Source organism: Phoca vitulina, unplaced genomic scaffold (genome assembly GCF_004348235.1).
Source record: "Phoca vitulina isolate PV1807 unplaced genomic scaffold, GSC_HSeal_1.0 scaffold109, whole genome shotgun sequence".
Lineage (NCBI taxonomy): Eukaryota > Metazoa > Chordata > Mammalia > Carnivora > Phocidae > Phoca > Phoca vitulina.
This window is the reverse complement of record NW_022589812.1, coordinates 999,208-1,024,339: the sequence shown is the minus strand read 5'-3', so window position 1 is coordinate 1,024,339 and position 25,132 is coordinate 999,208. Positions and strand designations below refer to the sequence as shown.

The window sequence follows — 25,132 nt, the reverse complement described above, 5'->3', positions numbered from 1 at the left end:
AAACATCTCCACCCACTGGCAAGTCTTAAAAATAGAACTGATGAAAGTAATATCAAGGCATGAAGTCACTAGATTTCTTTTAATCAAATTTTTATTTCTTTTGCAGGTTAAAATGGAGAAGGAACTAAGGTTTGAGGAGATGTAAGAGAAAAAATTAAGATGAAAGTGAAACCTCAGAGTTATTGATATATTTCTTCTTAAAGAGCCATGGTATTAATAAATAAATAAAGAGCCATGGTATTATCAAAGCGATGACCTCATTTCGAATTATTCCTGAGGCATAATCATTCTCATTTTACAAGTAGGGAAAATGAAACACAAAGATTGCATCACCCATCAAAAGTTCCAAAGTGGGTTGGTGGCATTAAGGGCTAATTGATGCAACAGTTTTGGAAGACAATATGGCGATCACTGTCTAAACTTAATATTCACATGTCCTTTGAACCAGCAATTTCATTCCTATGACTTTATCCTATAAAAATACTTCTATAAGTAAGCAAGAATAAATCTACAAAAATGTCCATGGAAGCATTGTTCATAATACAAACTGAATATCCACTTATAGGGATTGGCTTAAAAAAAAAAAGTATGGTACAGATTTATCATTTTTATGGACCCACAAAAAAATGAGAGAGATCTATATATATTGGCATGTGTGATATTGTGATTTATATTAAATATATATATATTTATATTTATTATATTTATATATATATATAAAAACCCTTGGAATTTCCCAAGTGAGGAGGACAGCCAAAGGTGTCTTTTGCTATGTTTATAAGTGACTTTTGGACCCACCCAAGGATGGCTGGTTGCCAGGAAAACCAACCAAGTGATTAGAGGGTTAGGAACTTTCAGTCCCACCCCACTGACTTCCAGGGAGGGAAAAAAAACTGGAGGTTGAATCAATCACCAATGGCCAATGATTTAATCAAACGTGCCTATTCAACGAAGCCTCCATAAAAACCCAAAGGACAGGGTTCAGAGACTTCCAGATGGGGATGCCAGAACAATTCAGACCATGGGCCACCATGGCAAGCCCCAAACTCCATGAGGACAGAAGCTCCTTTGTTTGGGACCTCTCTCTCTCTCTCTCTCCCTTTTATCTCTCCATCTGGCTGCTGATTTGTATCCTTTAATATATCCTCTGTAATAAACCAGTGATCTAGTGAGTAAACTAGTTTCCTGAGTTCTGCGAGTTGCCCCAGCAAATTAATTGAACCCAACGAGGGGGTTGTGGGAAGCTCCAAACTGCGTCTGCCAGTCAGAAGCACAGGTAACAGGGCGCCTGGGTGGCTCAGCCATTGGGCGTCTTGCTTTCAGCTCGGGTTATGATCCCAGGGTCCTGGGATCAAGCCCCACGTTGGGCTCCCTGCTCAGTGGGAAGGCTGCTTCTCCCTCTCCCACTCCCCCTGCTGTGTTCCCTCTCTCACTGTCTCTCTCTCTGTCAAATAAAATAAATAATAATAAAAATCTTAAAAAAAAAAAAAGCACGGGTAACAAAACCTGGACTTAGGATTGCCTCAAGTGGGGGCGGTTCTGCATCACAGAGCCCTTAACCTGTGGGGTCTGATGCTATCTCTGGGTCGATATGTGTCAGAGTTGAGTTGAATTCTCCAGCTCAGCTGGTGTTGGAGAATCGCTTCTTGGTGGTGTAGAACCAACCCCCCCATGTTGGAATTGGTATTAGAACTTTTGGCATGAAAAGATGTCAATGATACGTTGCCAAGTGAAGGAACACAGGGTATATAATACAGTTCTGTGTACATAAATATATATGCATATATATTTATATATAGATAGATGAAGAAACCCGATGGGTAGACCCACTCAATAGTAATTGCCTCTGGAAAATAAGTCACCAATTATTTTAACATGTATCATTGTTATGTGATAGATTATGTTTGTTAGTGACAACGGGCTATAGCTAATGCCAGAATCCACCTCCTGAGCCACAGGCTAGTGTTCTCTGCACCCAGCTATCCTCTTCGGTGGTGGAGCCCTTCCCTGCTCCTCATCTATAGACGAGCAGGGTATTTAGAAGGAGGGAGAAAAGAACATCCTCATCCTTATCCACTTAGCTCTGACTTTCTGCTCTAATGGAAATGTCTCCCAGAAACATGTTTATAGATCCTGCAGCCTTGGGACTAGGGACTCAGCCTCCCCTATCTCCAAACCTCCCCTATCCAATGGCCTGTGGCTGTTTCAGTGTTAGTGTGCAGGGTGGCAGGCTGGCCAGATGCTGCCCACCGTCCAGCCTGGGGGTTCTGGTACCCTGCTGGGAAGCTTTACACTGGGCCAACATGTGCTATTGGGCACATAGGTTCAAATAATTGGACAACACGGCACGAGATGGCCTTAGGTTCCCTGGCATCAGGCAGATCTGGGTTCAAATCCCTGGTCTTGCCCTACTGGCTGTGACCTTGTGTGAGTCATAGTCTCCTGGCCCTGGTTTCCTCATCTGTACAATGGGGATAATGTCCTTTCTCTGAGAGAGGAGGTGTGAGGAGTACATGGAAACATCAAGTGCTTAGTACAGTGGCTGGCACATGGTACGTGCCCAATAAGTTACAGCTACTTCTTAGTTTCAGACCTTCTCTGCTCTAAGAACTAAGTTCCAGGGGTATCCTAAGGTCATAAGCATGTGGTGTGGCCAAGATGAAGTACTTATGTTAAGACTATCCTTAAAACCCAATCCTAACAGTTAAGATTTGTCATTACAATCTGAACTGAAAATACTAGATTTATTTATTAAAAAAAAATACTAAATTTAAAGTCAGAAAAAGAAATTTCTCTGGTTTCTACCCCGACCCCCACCCTAGGCTTTGTCTTTTCCCAGTGTCCTCTTAACGAAAGAAAAAATCTCAGTTCAGGAGTAAGTGTGCTTCCAAGAAAACTTCTCATTTTGAAGACACAAACAATACAATGATCCTATTTTTTTCATTGTTGTGGCTTCTAGGAAGCTCAGAGCCACATTTCTGTTTATTATAGGAACATTTTCAAGGTTATTAGTCACATTGCATAATGTATTAGGGAAGGGCCCAGTTGTTTCCTGAACAACTAGCTTGTCTTTTTTCTTACAGTCACTGTGAATTATGTAACAGATCCTATTTCCCTGTTTTGTCTCTAAAAAATCTTTAGCAAGTATAGGACTTGGAGTATTTTGCTTACTACATTTTGTGGCTTAACTTTTTCTTGACTTTTAATTTTTCCCCAACCCAATTACCACATTTATCTAAAAATGTTATATTATACAAGTTTCTGTAAGATACTGCGAAGCACTCTTGGAATGAGGTAGGGAATAAACAGGTAAGCAAACAAAAGTAAATAATCGATTTCCTTTGACAGGTCAACCTCCTCCATCCCTTTCTTTAAAATATCAATAAGAAGTGATAAAGTCATTTAAAGAGTATTTACACATACATAAAGAATACACACACACACACACACAAATACAACCCTATGTTATAGGAACAATTTCTATGGCTTTTTTCTTCCTACTCATACTAGATTTCAAAATAAAATATGGCCATTCAATTACAAGGCACATTTGAAAACAATTACTGAGTATATGAAGCTAAAAATACGCTATTAATCGAGAAGGGATTTTTGACCACATCTCAAAAATGACTTAGGCATTTTGTTTGGAATTACATTGGCTGCAATTTTTGTCACACACATTTTAAAATAATTCCGGCAACTGTCCCGATGGATAGAGACTCGAGTATAACTTCACACCATTTCTGTCCTAGAAGAAAATCCTGTTTGGGAGGGCCTCTGACTCAGTGTAACGTGAGACGAGCTATATATGACCACGACTCTACCCTGACAGCTGACACTATTCTCCCTCAGACCTCCTGTCTGCACCAAGGTTGCTCCAAGAAATGAACTTGGCAAAATTTATTCATACTATAAATACCAGAACACAATATGGATAAAATGGCATCCAGTCAAAAAATATATTAAGTTCGTTTGTTGGATTTGTACACAGATCAGTTTGTGGGTTTTTTAGATAAAGTTGAAAAACCATTTTTATTTGCAATCATTCCATTTTTTTCTTTCCTGCAAGTCTAAAGGAGAACTAGCATGTGTTTAACATCAATTGCTTCTGGGGCACCTGGGTGACTCAGTCATTAAGCGTCTGCCTTCGGCTCGGGTCATGATCCCAGGGTCCAGGGATCGAGCCCCGCATCGGGCTCTCTGCTTGGCGGGAAGCCTGCTTCTCCCTCTCCCACTCCCCTGCTTGTGTTCCTGCTCCTGCTATGTCTCTCTCTGTCAAATAAATAAATAAAATATTTAAAAAAAAAAAACATCAATTGCTTCATCAGAGGTCTTTGGAGTCTAATTACAGTGTCACCTTGGCTGGGCGAGGGGGGGTGGTTATTTTCTAAATCTTCACATTGCCCAAATTCATAAGGTTTAAAACAGGAAGTAACTCGGTAGCGCCCGAGTGTAAGAAAATGGTTCAGCTCAGCAACACAGGAAGGGAACAATTTCCCGTGGTGGGCAGGTTGTACCCTCTTCTTAGCAATTCAGCCCCTACTTAGGGGCTCCAGTTAACACAAACAGCAAGAACCCAAGGCCTAGGTCATAAGAAATAGGACAAGCAGTGTGTCATGTTCAGGAGGATTCTTGAGAGGTTGGGTCTGACAGTAGAACTCAAGGGAGATCTTCTCTCTCCGTGTCTCTCCCTGGTGTGTGTTAGAACGCTGGACAGTAAAAGGGAACACCTGGGCCCTTTCTCTGGTTGTATGACCTTGGGCAAATCTCTCGACCTCCTTGGGCCTCTACTAACTCATCTGTAAAATGAAACCCAGAGCTCCATCCACCATACATGTGTAACTGCATGCTCTGTGCCAGGCCCTGTGTTAGGCTGGGGGACATCACAATAAATAAGACAAACACAGTCCCCTCATGGAACCCCATGGAACTTAGAGTCTAGTGGAGGAAAGCAACAAGGTTGTTTAAAAGTACAGATATTTTAATAATACGAATCACGACAATAACCAGCATTTGTGGGAACAATGTGCCAGGACTTGTTCTAAAGATCATCTCTTGTAACCTTTTAACAACCACCAGAGGAGACAGGTACTATCATTAGTCCCATTTTGTACATGGGACAACGGAGGCTTAATGAAGTTAACTAGATCAGGGTTGCACACATTCCAAAACCCAGTCCTCTACCCACTGCACTGTACCGACTTCTTCTTGGCTGACCACAGTTCCAGGACAGTGTTTAGCACGGGCTTTTTCACCTGAAGGCCATTTCACAGTCTTATTGTAAGTGGGAAATGTATCCATGAGTTCTCACTAGGGCATTTCCTGAACCCCATCTTGTTTGGAAAGGACGGCTCGTCCTGGAGCCCTGCAAAGGCTGCAGGGGACGAGCAGCAGGTGGCCCAGATGGGAATGCTTTCACTGCCCTTGCCCCACCCCCCCATAGCTGGATGACACACACTAAATCCCTGCTGCTCACCCTGCTACACGGCCAGCCAAATCAATCTGTCAACCGACAGCAAATCAACTCAAAAGAATAAGAAACAACAGAAATAAATAGGCACGCTGCACTTTCCCTGACCTTTAAACTGATTACAGCCTTGATTGTCTTCCAATTTTGAAGTGAAATGAAACGGCAGTTGTGCATTGAAGAGAGGCCTGAGCTGAGCCTGCCCGCAACAGCTCAAGGGCTAGCAAGGGTTAAACTGTAACAAGGCTTTCACACCGCCAGTCTGATGAGCTCTTACTCCGCACCGGGCACTGTCTGTAAGCAGGCTCATTTAAGCCTCAGGACTGGACCCGCTCATCCATTTATTTATTCACTCACTTGATCATTCAACCAATATTTATTTGGTGCTCACTTTGTGCCAGGCACTGCCCTAGGACAGGTCTTTGTCCTCAGGAAGCTTATACTTTAATAAGGAAGACACATAACTGCCAAATAAACAAATAACAGATGGACTTCTCTTGCCGGGGGCTCAGGGCATGCAGGCTTAGAGGATGCCACATTTTACTTATTTACTTTTATTTTTTTTATGAATTGCTCTATTTCATATTTTATCTTATCTTATTTATTTTATTTTTTGGAGGACTCCACATTTTAAAGCGAACACAAAGCAACTGCAGACCCGCACCTCCTTAGGGTATCAACTCTGGCTGACCAGTAGAACCTGGAAACTTAATGTTAACACAGATGCCTGGGGCTCATCCCAAAACCATCAGGTCAGAACCTGTGGAGGTGAGGCACTGGTGTTTTTTGACTTCTAATTTTGAAATACTTTTGACTTTACAGAAAAGTTGCAGTAATCATCCACAGAACCCCCCAAGTTCACCAGTAGTTTATACTGTGCCTTACTTTATCGTTTTCTCTCTGCATATGCGTATGTACACATGTGTGTTACATTCTTTTTTTCTGCATCATTTGAGGTTAAGCTACATATCATATCCATTGATCCCTAAAACCTTCAGCATGTATCTTAAGAATAAGGTGGTTTCTGGGCGCCTGGGTGGCTCAGTCGTTGGGCAACTGCCTTCGGCTCGGGTCGTGATCCCGGGGTCCTGGGATCAAGCCCCACATCGGGCTCCTTGCTCTGCGGGAAGCCTGCTTCTCCCTCTCCCTCTCCCCCTGCTTGTGTTCCCTCTCTCACTGTATCTCTCACTGTCAAAAAAAAAAAAAAAAAAAAAAAGAATAAGCTGGTTTCTCTTTTTTTTTTAAGATTTTGTTTTTGGGGCGCCTGGGTGGCTCAGTTAAGTGTCTGCCTTTGGTTCAGGTTATGATCTCAGGATCCTGGGATCGAGCCCTGCATCAGGCTCCCTGCTCAGTGGGGAGCCTGCTTCTTCCTTTCCCTCTGCAGCTCCCCCTGCTTGTGCTCTCTCTCTCAAATAAATAAAATCTTCTAAAAAATGAGGAAACTTGATAGTGCTATGTAGTTATGTATATAAAGCCTATATTCAAAGTTTGCTAATTGTCTCAATGTCTTTCATAGAATTTTTTCTCCATCCAGGCTCCAATCTAAGATCATGTGTTGTGTTTAGCTGTCATGTCCTCTTGGTTCTCTTTTAATCTTGGTCTTTCTTCACATTGGCATTTTTTTAAGAGTCCAAATCAGTTACTTTGGTGCGTGTCCTTCAATTTGGGTTTGTCCAATGTTTCCCCATGATTAGATTCAAGTTATGCATTTTGACAGGAATAGTGCATAAGCATATGTGATGAGTGTCCTTCTTAGTACATCATACCAGAAGGCACATTATGTCAGCTTGTTCCAATATTGGTGATACTAATTTTGAACTGAAGGTGGGTCTGCCAGGTTTTTTGAATGCAAAGTTAGTATTTTTCCCTTTGTTTAATGACTACTTTGTACAGGGATATTTTGAGACTCTAAATATCATATTCCTCATCAAACTTTCACTCAATGGTTTTAGCAAGTCCTGATGATTCTTGCGTGAGTTAATGATTTACTAGTATGGTTACAAGATGGTGACTTCTTAATTTCATTCTACTTTCTAAATGTATTAGTTGGCATTCCGATGTAAGGAAAACTACCTCCTCTCCCTCACTTATTTGTCAATGAGTTATAATTCATTATTGTCACTGTTAATTTTTTTAAAAGATTTATTTGTTTATTTGAGAGAGAAAGAGTGCACGAGCAAGGGGAGGAGCAGAGGGAGAGAGGGAGAGGGGAAACAGACTCCCTGCTGAGCAGGGAGCCCCACGATGCTGGGGCTCCATCTCATGACCCTGAGATCATGACCTGAGCCAAAACCAAGAGTCGGATGCTTAACCGACTGAGCCACCCAGGAGCCCCACCGTCACTGTTAACTTTGACACTTAAATTGTCCCAGATACGCTCACTAAGATTCCTGTCAAGCTAGAGCCTGTATTCTTTTCCCATGTCCCCATCTTTATTTTCTGGCATAAGATGTTCTAGGCTTATCTTCTACTTTCCTTGCCCCAGCCCTGGAATCAGCCATTTCTCTAAGAAACTAATTCTGTTTAGAATGAGGGGTACTTAGAAACCAAGATCTGGGTACTAAGAGTGCTCATTGCTTCTAGGATTTTCTGTCAATGGCACTGGTATTTTTAGAAAGCTCCCAAGATGATTCAAATGTGCAGCCAGTATTGACAACCACTGTCTATGAAGAAGGGGCCCGATCATTACCTAAGTCGATGGCTCTGGGAAGGAGAGGGGGAGAAGAAATTATAGGAGCTATGGAGTAGTGGACCAAAGTAGTATTTTTCAAAGCATGAGTAAAGACACATTGAAGGGTAAAGGCCGGGCGCCTGGGTGGCTCAGTCGGTTAAGCATCTGCCTTCAGCTCAGGTCATGATCCCAGGGTCCTGGGATCGAGTCCCATATTGGGCTCCCTGCTCTGTGGGGAGCCTGCTTCTCCCTCTCCTCCCCACTTGTGCTCTCTCACTATCTCTGTCTCTCTCTCTCAAATAAATAAAATCTAAAAAAAAAAAAATTGAAAGGTAAAGGCCACGAAATTGATTTACTAGGTCATGTCCAGCATTAAAAAAATCAAAAACAAAACCTCAAGAGAACAGGAGGATATATACTAGATTGTAATATGAATTACAATAAATTTATTATAATAAATGTCTTACTGGGTCACAGCCCAAAAAGATTGAGAATTACTGGCCTAAAGAAGAGGACTGTGATTTTCTCTCCTCTCTTAGACAAGAATGGCTGCTTCCCCCAACTCAAGCCCTAAGGCAAGGGAGGGAAAATCCAAGAGAACAACTTAAAAAGATTGAAGGTGTCTCATTACTTGGTTGAACATCTGCTTTGAGGGTAGATTTACATCCAGATCATTCCTCTATGCCTATCTGAGGAGGTTCAATGTGATCTGGGTAGACACAGTGGGGCAGAGAGAAGGAGGGCCATGGAGAAGTCTGCATGTCCACCACTGGTTTCCTGTGGGTCAGGCAGACACTGGGAGGTCACTTGAACTATCTTCCTAACGCCCTGACCAAGAGGGCTGGCCGCTGGGTAAGGAGACCCCGAGAGCAAAAGGCTAGGCAGAGGTGGGATCTGAAGTGGTGGTGGTAGAGGTAGAGACAGAGCCAGATCCCCACAGGGGTGTTTTGCCACCTACTGTTTCCCCTCCATGAAGAATCATATGAAATACAGGGGTCAGAGAGTCAGCATGGAGACGCCTGCCCACAGGACATGAGTGGTAGCCTTAGCCAGGATGCATTAGCAGCCAAGGGAGGATCACAACAGACAGTGAAGAGATGGATGCCCCCTGTATCTCCCTCCTTCCCACCCATTCCACTGGAGGAGAAAGGGATCCGGAAGAGGCCAGTGTAGAAGTGTCAAAGATCTAACCCTTCTTTCCCCACTCCCATCCCCACCGATGGAGGGCAGAGGGGGTTGGGTAAGCACTAAATTGGATCTGAGATTGAAATTTTAAACTAGACTGGGCTTTCTGAAATTAGAACATACTGCAAAGACACAGAATCCACCCCATATGCCATGAAGGGATTGGAAAGAGAGGTTCGAGAAAACACGGTTGAAGACAGTTTCTGGGGAGAAGAGGAAGCCTTTGTTTAGAGCCAGCCATGCTGAGACTGTTCAGTAGACTGGTTCCTGGTCCCTGGGGAAGACCCCTTGAGGAGGTAATGTCCCAGGCCTGGAAGATGAGAAGTAGCTGGGGATGGGTGATTTGACAGGAAAAAAAAAAAAGAAAGTACAGAATCCCCCTGGTGAGGGAAGCACTGGCATATGACAAGAACAGAAAAGTCTGGAAGGGCTGCAGCCTAGTGATGGGGGACAGGTACAGGGCAGGATGGGGAGGTGAGAGGACTCAAAGTATGGATGGCCTGTAGGATGCTGAGGTAAGGAGGATTATTTTTTCATAAATTGCAAAGTATCATGAACTTATTTAAAAGATTCCAACAGTGCACCTCTTCCTCCCTCGTCCAAATCCTAAAGGTGACTATCATTACTGTATTCTTCCAGGCTGTTTAGACATCTCCATGTTTCCATGTATATATTTTTCATATGGCTGAAAACTTATGTTTCTGTGATTCTTTTCCCCTTGATAATATATCATGAATCTCCTTCCATGTTGTTGGTTGAATAAATGATGCTAAATCCATACCATGCAATTGTTAAACTTCATGATACTACTCTCTAGTTGTTGACCAGAATGATGTTCTGAGTACGTTCAGTGACAAGGTAGATTATGTGACAGAATGTAACAATGTAGAATCCAACCTTTAATAAAATACGTGTGGATATTTATTTGTACCTGTTTGCACTGGAAAAAGTATAGCAGGATATACACCAAAATATTAACAGTGGTGGGATTTCTTTCTTTCTTTTTTTTTTTTAAGATTTTATTGATTTATTTGACAGAGAGACACAGTGAGAGAGAACGCAACAGGGGGAGTGGGAGAGGGAGAAGCAGGCTTCCCAAGGAGCAGGGAGCCCGATGTGGGGCTCGATCCCAGGACCCTGGGATCATGACATGAGCCAAAGGCAGATGCTTAATGACTGAGCCACCTAGGTGCCCCAACAGTGGTGGGATTTCTGTTTTTTCCCCTTTTTTTGGCTGTTGTTTTTCTAATATTCCTATTGTAAATATGTAGTAACTTAAAAGTTTTATAATAAAATATGTGGAAAGCAAACAGGACAAAATGGTGACACCTGCATATGACAGGTGACGGGTGCTTGTTATTCTTTGTACATCAGTGTGTGTGTGTGCACATGTTTAATTTCTCACAAAAGGGGACAGGACAAGCATAATGCATCATTTCAGTTCAGACACACAATCAACAACTTAAAAAAGATAACCACCCATCACACTGATGGACACCGTGCTTCCAAAATGAGGGGTTATCCTTTATGTCTTATAGCTTAAACAAAAAGACCTGCAGACACAGGATGACACTGAGTTTGTCCCTGAGTGAGGCAAATGGCCTGTAAATTATGTCACATCACCTCTGTCATTCCAGAGCAGAATCTTAATATGCAGCCACTTCCCCCCCACACACAAACTGAGTTCCCTGCAGATGCAAGGACCCAATAAGAACACAGAGGGCTTCCTTCTTGAGCCTGGGCTAAGATGCAGGCTTTTCCTAAATAAACTAAGGACTGTGAATCAAACAACTGACCTTTCTGTTCTTGTTTGGCCCAAAAAATCTTGACTCGCTCGCGAATGTGCTTGTCTTCACGCAGTTTCTTCTGCCACTGACGCAACTCTTGAATCTCAGGATCACACCGAACCTGGAAAACACCCACAAAGCTTTAGTTCCTTTTCAAAAAATACGTCTATGCATTCGCTTGTTAACTTTGCATGGAAAATCATTTACAAACTAATTGGATATGCTTTGGATTTTAAGTGAATCAGTGTTCTAAACGATTTATCTAAACTCCTACAGCTTATGTAATATTTGAGTGTAAATGAGGTTGTGTGAGGATTTGCTATAATAATGGTAGGTTGAGAACATTCTAGATCTGTGCTGTCCAATAGAAATATGATGTGGCCACATGTGAAATTTTAAATTTCCTTGCAGTTTCATTTTAAAAAGGAAAAATGAGCTGGTGAGATTATTTTTAAGAATATATTTTATTTAACCTCAAAGATTCAAAATATTATTTCAACATGTAATCAATACAAAAATTATTTATGGGATATTTTACTCTCTGTTTTCCATACTAAATCTTCAACATCTAGTGTATTTTACAGTTACAGCACGTCTCTGTTTGGGCTAGACACATTTCAAGTGCTCAATGATCGCATATAACTGGTGGCTACTATATTGGTTCTGGAAGAATCACAGTCAATGTATTAATCACAGTTCCGTTTAATACCAATTGATGGAGCGCCTACTGCATACTGGGCTTTGTGCTAGACATTGGCAATAAAGAGATTATTGATGATAATTTGAATTATTTAAGTTTTATTTTATTATTCCATAGCTCATATTTATTGTGCACTTATGTTCCAGGCATTAAGTATTTTACAAATTTAACCATCAAAACACCCAATAAGACAAGAATGATTATGCCCATTTTACCGCTGAAGAAACTCGGTTTAGGCAGCTTGCTGAGTTGCAGAGCTAGGAAATTGTATTGAGATTCAAACATAGGCAGACTGTTCCAGCTGCCCTTGAGGGGCTGAGAATCTAGTAGGGGAAGAGAGTATACAGGAATAAGATCAACAAGGTGTGGTAAGAATAAGGATATCGGTGAGTACAAGGGAATACGGAGGAGGAACTAAACTCAGCCTGGAGCGGTCAGGAAACACTTCACGGAGGAAATCACCTCTGGGCTGAGTTTTGAAGCATAGAGTTAGCCACGGAGGGAAGGTGGGTAGAGTGTAATAGTGGTCCAGTTCTGCTTATTGTGATCATGTCACAAAGCCAGGGCCCAACCTCCTGCTGTTTTAGACCAGCACTGGATCTTGAGACTTCCTGCTCTGATCATTGGGATCCGAGCTTCCTGGATTAGTTTTCGAAAAGTCCTGTTGTCCTCTAGAAGGGTCCTCCCATGGCTTTTTATAACTAGGAAACTTGCAGGGGGGCAATGTTGGGTTTGGGGTGATCGCAATCCCTTTCCCTTCTAGAAAGTTCCTGGGTTGTTTATGCAAATTGATACCATGCACCAGAGCTCTACTCACTAAGAGGCATTTGGAGAGACGGCCTTATCAAACTCAAGAAAAATAAAGTCCTTCCTATTACTTCCTCTCCCAGGGCATGAGGTGCCTTGGTTGTCTTAAGAAAACTACTCAAGTGATTTATTTTTTCCAAAATAAAAAAGACAGTTTCCTGCTGAACTTATAAATGACAGCTACACTTGCTTAAAGAAAAAGAAAGTATACAATTTATCTATAAATATGTATTTTTAAAATTACACATACAAAGGACCATATACATATATATTTTATATGTATATTGTGTGTGTATATACATATCAAGTACTTTGTATATAAAGTATACACATATACCAGTATAATGTTATGCAAATTTCAGAGAGTAAAATGGCCCTATATTAATGTCATAGAACATAAGGTAATCCCCCAAATCTTTTAAATTACAAACAAATGTTTTTATAGTGTTTCCTAAAGTCTTATGTTCAAAAGATTAGACACCTCTGTTCTGTGGGCTGAGCAAGCCCAAACCCTCCTGGGCAGCTGAAAAAGGGCTCCAGGCTTCTGTTTATTTGGATCCAAGCACACAGAAATCCCCACATTTCTGCACCGTGACAACTGATACCCTTAATGATAATGTGAAGGATCTTCTGAATCACTAAAGAAAGGTTAACACTAATTATAATCAGCAAGTTGACTAGGTTTTCTTTTTCTCTCTTTTTTTTTTTTAGATTTTATTTCTTTATTTGAGAGAGAGAGAGAGAGAGCAGATGAGAGGGGGAAGGGTCAGTGGGAGAAGCAGACTCCCCGCTGAGCCTGATGCTGAACTCGATCCTGGGACTCCAGGATCATGACCTGACCTGAAGGCAGTCGCTTAACCAACTGAGCCACCCAGGCGTCCCGACTAGGTTTTCTTATAGTCAAATTCTTTCTGCATAACTGAGGTATTCTTAAAGTTTGAAAGGACACACAGAGTGTGGGTTCCTTTAGGGAAGAAGTAAAATGGGGAAAGGGGCTTTCACTTTATACTCTGTATTTTTCTACTTGGATTGTTTGGGGTGTTTACAATGAGCATATATTGTTCCGGGAGTACAAGTGTTTCAATTTTAAGTGACAGGCTGCTGAGAGGCAAATAAGAGTTCTTTAACTTAAGAATAACTGATGAATTTTTCCTACAATCCTTTGAACTCTCAATCACCTAAATATTCAACAAACAGAAACACCCATTTCCTTCATCATTCCGGAAGCCTACAGTTGTTCTCAGGGTTCTACTGACCAATTCAGGGTGATTTTCCTCTGTGTGGCCAGAGACCCTTCATCTTTTTCTTGATTTCCTTCATTTCAAACCGAAGACTGCTATTTACCAAAGTGGAATACGGCAGCCTTGTTAGTTAACTTCTCATTACCAGGAAAGCCTGGATCCCTAGAGAAGGCTTTTGTGAGCCCTGGGGAAAGCATGCACTCATTGAACTGGGCTAATCCCTGTCATTATAGTCATGATTACAGAATCAATTTAAACGGCAGTGGTTGTGCCAATCAGCAAATACTGCAGAGTGCAGCGTAATGTTTAACACATAAACAATTTCATTGCTTTAAAAAAAAAGTGGCTTCCTACTTTTACTTCTTTAAATTACCACATGGAGTCCATCTGCTCTTCCAAGATAGGCACACTGAGTATTATACACATTATTGTGTACTTGACTTTGGGGTAAGCCCAGGAAGAAAACTCCATTATTTGGATGTGAATTTCTTGAAAAATGCCCGTGAACCAATCAAATTCTCCTAATTATCTACTATTCTGATGAAAGCCAACAGGGTCCCATATTGGTTAAGAGAGCCAACTCTGGATCAGAAAGGCTGAAGTTGAATCTCAGCTCTGCAAATGACAGACTGAGGAACCTGGAGCAAGTTACTTAAACTCTCTGAGCCTCGATTCCCTCATCTGTAAAATGGGAATAGTACAGATATTTCCTTCACTGGGTTGGTGTGAAAACAAGATGAGATATTGTCTGGTCCATAGTAAGCCCTCACTGTGTTAGCAATTTCTTAAATCAACTAATATAAGGAGGCACCTGCGTGGCTCAGTTGGTTGAGTGCCCAACTCTTGGTTTCAGCTCAGGTCATAATCTCAGGGTTGTGGGATCAGGCTCCAGGTCAGGCTACACTCAGCGTGGGGTCTGCTTGAGATGGTCTCACTCTGCCCCTCCCCTCTCTAAAATAAATAAATAAATAAATAAATAAATAAATAAATAAATAAATATTTTTTTTTTAAAAAGCAATAAGAATAAGAATTCAGCTCTGAGGCTGCATCCTACAATTGCTGGTAGGACATGGAGCCAATTGGCTGAAGAGCCAGTGATTCATAAAACTGGAAGTGAGGCCTCTTCCTTCCCAAGGGTTTGCAAAAGATTGAATACATAAATGATTTTATAATTATTTAACTTTAGGCAGTGCTCAGCCAGTAGAGAGGTATCAGGGCTGTAGGATGGTGACTGCAGGCAGGGAGGAAGAGAGGGGCTACTAGCTGGGACTTGGAAGTCACCCTTCATAGATCTATACTTCTGAATTCCTCTTAGCTCAGTTGGTTTCCTTGCTTGTTGGCAAAACAGACAATAACATAGCAATGACTATTTTCTCTGGATGATTCCCTGGAGTTTTTCTAATGGCTTTGGAGAAAGAAACTTTCAATATATTACAGTTCCTGGAAAGATGCTGGAGAAACAACACAACAGACAGCCCTTCAGTAATGCTGGCAAGAGTGAACCTCTAACTCAGTGTGAGATACCTCAGAAGGTTCTTATCACATCCCTGACATGACCTGATGCACTTATGATTATATTAAAGGATTCTGTACTTGAGAAAAGTGGATTTCAAAATGAAGGAAAGAGATGTTTGCAAATTCTCTTTCAAATACCTAATGGAATATTCAGAGTTTCCAACTGTCTCATAAATTCAATTTTCTCTCTGTAAGTAAGCTTTGTGATTTCTTTTCAGATCTTTGGCGAAATGAAACAAAAGTTAGTTTCTCATTCGGGTGGTTATGAGTGTTCCTTATTGTTTTGGGGAACTAATTATAAAAACCTGTAGATATCACATATTTCCTGGTATTGTGGAGGTGTCCCAGATATTCAACTGTAGTATGACAGCATGTCTCTTAGGAGTTGCTTGGGGCTTTCAGGGAGGAGTAAAATGTGTTCTAGAGAAACATTTTCTAAACGGTGTGTTCATCACATTAGTGTATGGTAAATTCAGGTCAGTGGGTTGTGAAAAGCATTACAAAAAGTCTGACCCAATAGAAAATACCAGATATTCCTTTATCATTAAGGACCTGCTTTATCTCTGAAAATGTTTTTTTCTCTCAAAGTCTATTTTATCTGACGTTCATAACGCAAGATCACTTTCCTTTTGGTTGGTATTTGTGTTGTATTGTATATCTTTTTCCACCTCTTTGCTTTGGACTATTCTGGGTCATTCTGTATTACCTGTATGCTACAGCACAGAGGCAGATTTCTTTTTAATCCAATCTGAGAAATCAGAGAAGAGCTCATTCTATTTACATATACTGTGATCAGTAATATATTTGTACTGATCTCGCTCATCTTGTTTTTTATTTATCATGCTCTTATGTCCTTTTTTCCCCTTTCCTGCTTTTTATTGCATTGGATTTTTTGAATTCCATTTTTCCCTTCTACTGATTTGTTAGTTCTTATTCTACTTTTTCTTGAATATGTTGCTATAATGTAATAAACGACTTCAAGTAAGAAATGAGTCTGTCCAACCTCCCCTCAAGCAGTTATGGGACTTTAGAACACCTTTAACATCCCACTCTCAACTCTCATGACTGCTGTCCAGCATTTTAGTTTCCTCTCATTTATCCCCCATTGATGTGTGTATATGTGTGTGTGTGTTGTGTAATATACATGTGTATACATGTGTGTATATATGTATCTATGTGTATATATGCACAAGCAGTATATGTACACGTGTACATGAGTGTATACGTGTATATGTTTATATGTGCATTTACAGTATATGTCCATGTGTGCATATGCATGTATGTGTGTGTATATGTATATTATATAATAGTCAATGTGTATTTAGGTCTAGCAGCTTCCTCATTCACTACTGTTTCTTGCATTCTGCTCCCACTCTTTCCTTGTAGATTCAATTTCCTTCTAACTCAAGTACATCATTTAGTAGTTCTTTCAGTGAGAGGTGTGTTTGAAAATGTATTTAGCCCTTGCTCTTGAGTGTTAATTTAGTGAGCATATAATTCTCTGTTGAATGTTACTTTCCCTTGGGGTTTGAAGAGAGTACCCGTCGCCGTTTTCTGGCGGATGCTACTGCTGATGAGACGTCTTGATCAGTCTCACTGTTTTCCCTCGTAGGCAATCCTTTCAAGAGAACTATAAGGCTTCTTCTTTGCTTCTGGCATGCCACAGTTTGACCAGGCAGCATTTTGCTGCAGTTATGTCCTTATTTATCTAGTTCAGGATTTGTGTTTCTTCAACTGGTATGTTCTTGCCCAGTAGCTCTGTCAACACTGCCTCTCCCCCACTCATTCTGTCGTCGCCCTCTGCAATTCCTACTAGACTTATGTTTGACCTTCTTGTTCTTTATCTCAACTGCTTTCCCACATTTCCCACCTCTTTCTCCCTGTTGCCTTCTTTCTCCCAGATCTCCCTGGATAGCAATTACTCCTCCAGCTGCGTCTGTCTGCTATTTAACGCACACCCAAAGTATGGTCCATGGATCACCACCATCAGCAGTACCTGGGAGCTCATTAGACATGCAAATTCATGGCTTCCACCTAAGACCTATTAAGTCAGAGAGTGGGGCCAGGAATCTGGTTTCAACAAACTCTCCAGATATCCCGATGCTTACTGAAGTTTGAGAAGCACAGCTTTAGCCTGTTCAGTTAATTGTTTTCATTTTTATAGGTTGTACTTAGTTCTTTTTCAAAACTGATCCATTTTATTCTTATTGCTCTGTTCTTTCAGCAAGATTTATATTCTTTAAACATTTTTTTTTAGTAAATCTCTATAATCATCTTAAACATACTTATTTCATAGTCTCAAATTGCCACTCTTGAGGCCTTGGATTTTCCAGTTGGTTGTACTCACTGACTCCCCGCCTCCATTCCTTGTTGGTTTATTTTTTATTATGAGCTCATAGTCACTGAGGGCCTTAGTTCTAATTCTAAGTTTGCCCAGGTCTGAGGTCATGTTTTTTATCCAAGAGCCAATACAAGTTTTTTTTTTTAAAGGTCAGATAGTAAATATTTTTGGCTTTATGGGCCATATAGTCTCTGTCTCAATGACTGTCATTATAGCACAAAAGCAACCATAGACAGGTTTTTTTAAAAATGGGCCTGGCTGTGTTCCAATAAACTATTTATAAAAATAGACAGTGGGCCAGATTTGGTCCACGGGCTGTAGTTTGTCAGCCCCTGCTCTGATACTTGAGTGGGCATTAGAACCGTAGCCCCCAGTTTCCCTTAGTGCTCCTTCCACCTTTCTGTATGTATTACATAACGTTATTGCTTTAAGACAATTCCCTAACCTTATCTGGTGATATTGAGATCACTTAGGGCACTTGTTAAAAATAAGACTCTCAGGCTCTTGCCTTGTAGGTTCTGATTCAGTCTGTGTGACAACGGAAACACCATGTCGGTATGTTTAGCAAGAACCCCAGGTGATTCTAATGATCTGAAAGATTTGAAACTCTGCTCTAATGGCAGAGAATGTGAAGAATGAACTTAATGTTAGGAGACCTACTGCTTTACCATATGTACACTTTTTGTCTCAGTTCTTACACAATGCCACGTCGATTATTGCAAATTCTGACAATCAGAGTCAAGAAGGACGGCTCAGGCTATTAGTGTGCAGTCAGGAGACAGGATGTGTGTGACTCATGAACAGCAGCTGCTTTTTGGTAGGGTAGTCTCTTCAGTGCAGTTCCAGAAGGGCCTTCTCCCAGGAAGCCACACCTATTTTGTTACTAAGTCCCTTTAATAATAAAATCGCATCGCAGTACATACTTGGAAAAAGTGGAATTTCCCCCAACAGCTCAATGATGACAGTTGAGATAAAGTTCATCCAACTTTTCTTGGTACTTGTTTACCCACATAATTAGGGAATGATTAAGTTGCAAAAGCATTTAAGGGATTCAACGAACTTTCCAATGATTTATAAATTACAGCCAAGTGAACGATGCCAAAGACCGTATTACTGCACAGTGCTTTGATCTCTTTGTTACCACTGATACCCAGAACGGACATGTATGTGGTTACAGCTGCCCAGATGTTTCTAATGTGCAGTCAAGGTTGCGAGCCACTGCTCTAAAATATCAACACTCAACCCCTCCACCAGTGGCTCTCAAAGTATGGTTCCCACACGAGCAGCAACGACATCTCTTGAGAGCTAGTTTGAAATGTAAGTTCTCAGGCCCTATTCCAGTCCTACTGACTCAGATACTCTGGAGTTGGGGCCCAGCAATCCCTGTGTTAACATGGCTTTTAGATAATTCTGATATAGGCTTCAGTGAATCCCAGCACCCTAGATCCCTGTCCTTTTGAAAACCATGCCACTCCTCTCATTAAGTGGGGGAGTCTATTCCCCGCCTTTTGAATCTAGGTGAGCCTCATGACTTGGTTTGACCAATAGAAGGTAACCGAAGTGTTGCTGTGCAAGTTTCAGAGTCTAGCCCTCAAGAAGGCTTGAGGCTTCCATTTTGGGAATGTTTCTTCCATAATGTAAGGAAGCTGGTCTGACCCACTGGAGTATGACAAGCCACATGGAGGAAAACTGAAGGGCTCCAGACATGTGCATGAGGCCAGCTTGGACCTTCCAGCCTAGCCCAGATCATCCAGGCAGAGAATACCATCATGCTGCTGGAAAGGTCCATCACGGCCAAGAAGGGCCCACTGAAGATGGTACAGGTGAGGCTGGAGTGCTGGACCCAGAGCCCCAGTGTGGAGCTGCGTGGGGACATCCCACAGCTGAAGCTCCCAAATGTAGTGTTCACCATTAAACACACCAACCAAAGATAGCCGCGTGAGTGAGTCGAGGAGAAATAGCGGAGGAACTAGCCAGTTAACTCACAGGCCTGTAAAAAATAATCAACTGCTATGGCTTAAGTCACTAAGATTTAGCAGCAGAAGGGATCAGATTACAGCTATACAATTTACCCATACACTTTGCCTTGAAGGGAGACTGATTAGCCCTTTAAAGAGAAAGACTCTAGAAAAGTTGTGAATTTGGCTGGTACTAATTGCCAGGTACATCAGACGCACCTAGTATGTGGGGCTGGCTTCAGGGGCATTGCCCTGGGCAGTCACACAGGCCCCGTGCTTACAAGGGCCTCACCTTGTTTTAATACTCTTGCTGTCACCATCTAGAAATTCTTAAAACTTTGAATAAGGAGCCCTGCATTTGCATTTTACACTAGGCCCCACACATTCTGTAGCCAGTCCCACCAATATGTAGCTTCCTCACTTACTCCTCACAACACCCTTGGAGTCTGGTTTATCAGCTCCCATCACATATTTGGGATATGTTGCCATTGAGCAAATAAAAAGGGGGGTTTTGCAGACAGTCTGGCAAGTTGGCAAAGCATTTTCTGGGCATATTAAGAAAAATCCACTTGCAGATATAACCCAGAGTATATCTGAACAACCACAGGACCAGGCAGGGGGAAGGGGAAGGGGGTCTGGCCTGGGAAGCTAGGCCCCAAGCAGCCGAAACTCACTATTTATAGTGCTGTGGCCTATTTTGGCCTGCTGGGTGGCCCTGAAAATTGCCCTGAGAACTGGGCCTGGGACCTGATGATGGAAATCAGGTGCCTTCAATCTGGGGTATCGCTGGCATCATGCTGGGCACAAAGGCCTTTCGGATGAGCTCAAGGACATTTTGCAAAACAGGACTTTCTTTGATAGGATTTTCTTTGACAGGGAATAAAAAAAAATTAAGGTGAATCATCAGGAAATTGATCAGGAAATATTAGGGAAGAAAATGCATGGATCAGATCAAGTCAATAAAGAGCTAACACTTAGGAGGCCCTAATCATGTGCCAGGCACTATGCTAAGCACTTGACTTGCACCATTTCCTTTACACCCTCACATATAACCCTGTGAAGGCAATAGTATTATTATCCCCATTTTACAGGAAAGAAAACAGAGGCTTAGGAAAATTAAGTAATTTACTGAAAGTTGCAGGGTTGATGAGCTGGGATTCAAACCCACATCATGGCACTCCAGCTACCAGCTCTGCTTCTCAAATTTCACGTGCACTCACCGGGGCATCTTGTTAAGATATAGGTTCTGATTCGAGAGGTCTGGGGTGGGGCCTAGATTTCCAACCAGTTGTCACATGAAGATGATCCCACTGCTCTATGAATCCCAATTTGAGTAGCAGGGACATAGATATTATAATCGTTTTCCTGCTTCTATTTTTTTTTTTTTAAGATTTATTTATTCTAGAGAGAGAGGGAGCAAGTAGGGAGAGGGGCAGAGAGACACAAACAGACTCCGCATGGAGTGCAGAGCCCCACGTGGGTCTTGATCCCAGGACCCTGAGCCAAAGGCAGACGCTTAAGTGGCTGAGCCACCCAGGCGCTCCTCCTGCTTCTATTTCTATCCTCCTACAGTTTGCTCTCTCCAAAGCAGCCTGAGTTATTGTGTTAGTTTCCCTTACTGCATAATAAATGACCCCCCAAAATGTGGTGGCTCACAAGAACAATGAACACTTATCTCACACAGTTTCTGAGGCTCAGAAATCCAGGCGCGGCTGAGCTGGGTGGTTCTAGTTCAAGGTCTTCCATGAGGTTACAGCTCAGATGTTAGCTGGGCCTGTAGTCACCTGAAGGTTTGATTGGCTGGAGGAGTTGCACCTAAGGCTCACTCACACAGCTATGCTCTGGGTCTCCATTTCCCGTATGTGGGCGTCTCTGTAGGGCTGCTCATGATATGGCAGCTGGCTTCTCCCAGAGTGAACGGTCCAAGACGGACAGAGAGAGACAGAGAGACCAAGGCTGCGGTGTCTTTTAGAACCTTATCTTGGAAGTGGCACACCATTATTTCTGTCATATTCTATTAGTTACACATATCAACCCTGGTATAGCTGTGGGAAGGGACGCCCTGGGAATGTGAATACCAGGAGGTGGGGATCACTGGGGAGTCATCGTGGATGCTGGCCTGATGAAAATTAAGTGAGAGTATGTCTCTCTTCTCAGCTTCATTGATGTTGGGCTTGTCCACGCGACTCGCTTGGGCCAGTGGAATGTGTGGGGAAGTGGCATGTCTCCAGGCTAGGTCTTAAGACTCTTTGTATTTCCCCTCACTGCTTTGATCAGAGCTTTTGATCTCTGCCGTAAAGGAACATGCCCTTGGTAGCTTACTGACCTCAGAAGAATCACAGACCCTAGACAAAACTACACAGAACCCAACAGCCTAGATCCAAGTGTAGCGAGATCCAATCTAGAACAGCTGGAACATGGCTGAGCTGCAGGCACGTGAGTAGGATATAAATGTATGTTGTAAGCCACTGAGTGTGGGGGTGGTTTGTGAAGCAGCATTACTGGGACAATTACTAGCTGATACACTTCTCGGCATTATATTACGTATTTAGTTGCATCTGTTTATAGTCTATTGCAAGAATGCAAGCTCCATGAGGGCAGAGACATGGTCTTATTCCCTGCAGTATGCCCAACATCTAGACCAATGCCTGTCTGCCACATAACAGGTCCCCAATAAATACTACTGAATGAATATCAGTGAATGAATTGATCTAATTATAGAGCATGCTTGCTTAACCTTTATGCTACACTGCCTTCAAGTTAGCCTAAAAAATTGCAAAGTATTAAAAAAACAATTGTCTTGAACAGGAGTTGTAGGCAGCATATCCTTTACAAAGAAAATGTGACTCGCACCAAGTTGTCTGCCATTGTCTCTGTGCCAGATGCCAACCCTCTTCACCTGGGCCATTTCAGACGTCATCCAGAAATGACAACCAACCTCTGCCTGAGAACGGAAGTGCTGCTTGAAATGACACCAGCTCACCTGCTTGGGTGGCTGTCCCCAGAGGGAAGCCAGAGAGATGGCTAATGACACACACAAAGGGAGGAAATGTACTCCCCCCCGCCCCCCGCCTTCAACAGCTGCACCAGGAGACACACCTCTCTGGAAAGGAGGAAGAGGAAGTCAAGAAAGCTGTATAGCTGACCAACAATCTAGGGAAGCCAACACTCACAAGAAAGCAGAAGGAGAAAGGCTGGCCCTTAAAGTCACTGATTGTTGGACTTGCTGAGGAAACAGAAATCGATACCAGCTCCTAAAGTTTCCCTCCTGCCATCTCAGGGCTCGCTTTGGGTTGGGAGTATTTTGAATGAGAAAGTGCTTGGTCAAATTCCTACCTGCCAGCTACATTGTAGGGTGTTTTCCTTCAAATACAAATGCTCAGAATAGATGTACGCGTGCTGATGTGGAAAGCTATCCTCAATGCTAGATGAAAGGTAGGATGCAGGCTGCAGAGTGTGAGCCCAAACTTATAAAAGTAAATATCCCATGTTTATAAAAAACACAAGGGCGCCTGGGTGGCTCAGTTGGTTAAGCGACTGCCTTCGGCTCAGGTCATGATCCTGGAGTCCCAGGATCGAGTCCCGCATCGGGCTCCCTGCTCGGCAGGGAGTCTGCTTCTCCCTCTGACCCTCCCCCCTCTCATGTACTCGCTCTCTCTCATTCTCTCTCAAATAAAAATAAATAAAATCTTTAAAAAAAAACACAATATAACATATACACATACATAAATGTTCATATATACGAAAGAAAAAACATTAAAAAATACATGCCAAACTGTTAATAGTGGTTTCGCCTGGGAAACAGGTTTAGAGGACAGGAATGGAGAGTTCCACATTTAACTTTAAAGTAGCACTGAATGTGTTTCTCCAAAATTCATATGGTGAAGCCCTAACCCACAATGTGATGGTATTAGGGGTTGGTAATTAGGATTAGATGAGGTCACCAGGGTAGGATCCTCAGGATGGGATTAGTACCCTCAAAAGAAGAAATCAGAGAGGGGCGCCCGGGTGGCCCAGTTGGTTAAGCGTCTGCCTTCGGCTCAGGTCATGATCTGAGAGTCACAGGATCGAGCCCCATGTCAGGCTCCCTGCTCCGAGGGTGCTTCTCCCTCTCCCTCTGCTCTTCCTCCTGCTCGTGTTCTCACTTGCTCACTCTCTCAAATAAATAAACAAAAATCTTAAAAAAAAAAAGAAGAGGAAGAAATCAGAGAGCTTTTCTTTCTTTCTCTCTCTGCCATGCGTGGACACAGCAAGAAGGAAGCCATGTGCAAGCCAGGAAGGGGGCTCTCGCCAGACACTAACCGTGCTGGCACCTTGATCTTGAGCCTCTCAGCCTCCAGAACCGTAAGAAATAAATGTCTGTTACTTCAGCCACCCAGTCTGTGGCATTCTGTTAGAGTAGCCCAAGCTAAGACATTATTTCTATATGGCTTGGTTTTTGTTTACAATGAATATCTGCTATTTTACAATAAAAATATCAACGAAAGACTTTTTTCATACAAAGATGGCCATTCCTTTCCATACCCAAACCAACGCGGTGCTCCTTGCAGTATGTGGTGAGGTGGCCAGATGTGGTTGTAAAATGACCTCTTGTTTCATATGGTGTTTGCCCCTGACAAGGGGCCTTCTCTCACTTGCTCTGAGGTGAGGACTGGATGATCAGGAGCTGCCCTGTAATTGTATCCTTGGCACCATGCCTCGGCTTGCCTTGTCCTTTCAGTTACATCAGTGTTTACTTTTTGCAAATGTGCTGACTTAACCCATCTGGCAGAAGATCATGGTCTCCAGCCATGCCCAGTTCTGCCCACATCCCCACTGTCTCGGAAAGGCGTGTGTATCGCACTTCTCATCTCCGTCTGTCTGTTGGCGTTCCAGTTACTCTTATACATCAGGCAATCTTCTAATAGCACACATAAAATCGACAGAGAAAGACTGCTCTTTCCATTTGCTCTTGAAAACCTCTCTCATTGGTTTAGGAAATAGAACCTCTGGTACTTTTCAAACAGGAAAGACACGGAGGGATCATTACATCCATATTGATACCGTTCATTCCTGCAGCTAGAGTTCACAGGACACTTTCTCATGGGTTGCCACCAGAAAATATTTTGATCCTTATGATAACCTGGTGAGCTGGACTGGGCAACTATTATTATTCGCAACTTGAAGAGAAAGAAATTGAGATTCCAACGGTTGTGATTTGTCCTGGATCATCCAACTGGTAGGTCGCAAAGTGGATTCCAACTCATTGGTGGGTCTTAAACCTGGCTATATGTTAGCATCACCCGGGGGGAGGGTCTTTTAAAAACTGCCCATCTCCTGTTCTCATCCTGGCCAGTTGAACAAGATCTCAGGGGAATGAGGCCTTGGGTATTAGAATTTAAGAATAAAATCTTTCCAAGGATGACCCTGATACACGGTGAGGCTTGAAACCATTGCAATCCATAGGTATAAATAAGCCAG

General features: G+C 42.4%; 1 protein-coding gene across 2 annotated transcripts in view; it reads right to left on the bottom strand.

Annotated features, from left to right (window-relative positions):
- The window catches only part of LOC116628042 (IQ domain-containing protein K-like), a 123,576-nt gene that overhangs the window by 24,424 nt on the left and 74,020 nt on the right, over positions 1–25,132 (bottom strand). For both annotated transcript variants that reach the window (XM_032398091.1, XM_032398092.1), the window contains exon 8: positions 11,120–11,231. In XM_032398091.1, the coding sequence (XP_032253982.1) occupies positions 11,120–11,231 (112 nt within the window). The remainder of the gene's footprint in view (positions 1–11,119; positions 11,232–25,132) is intronic.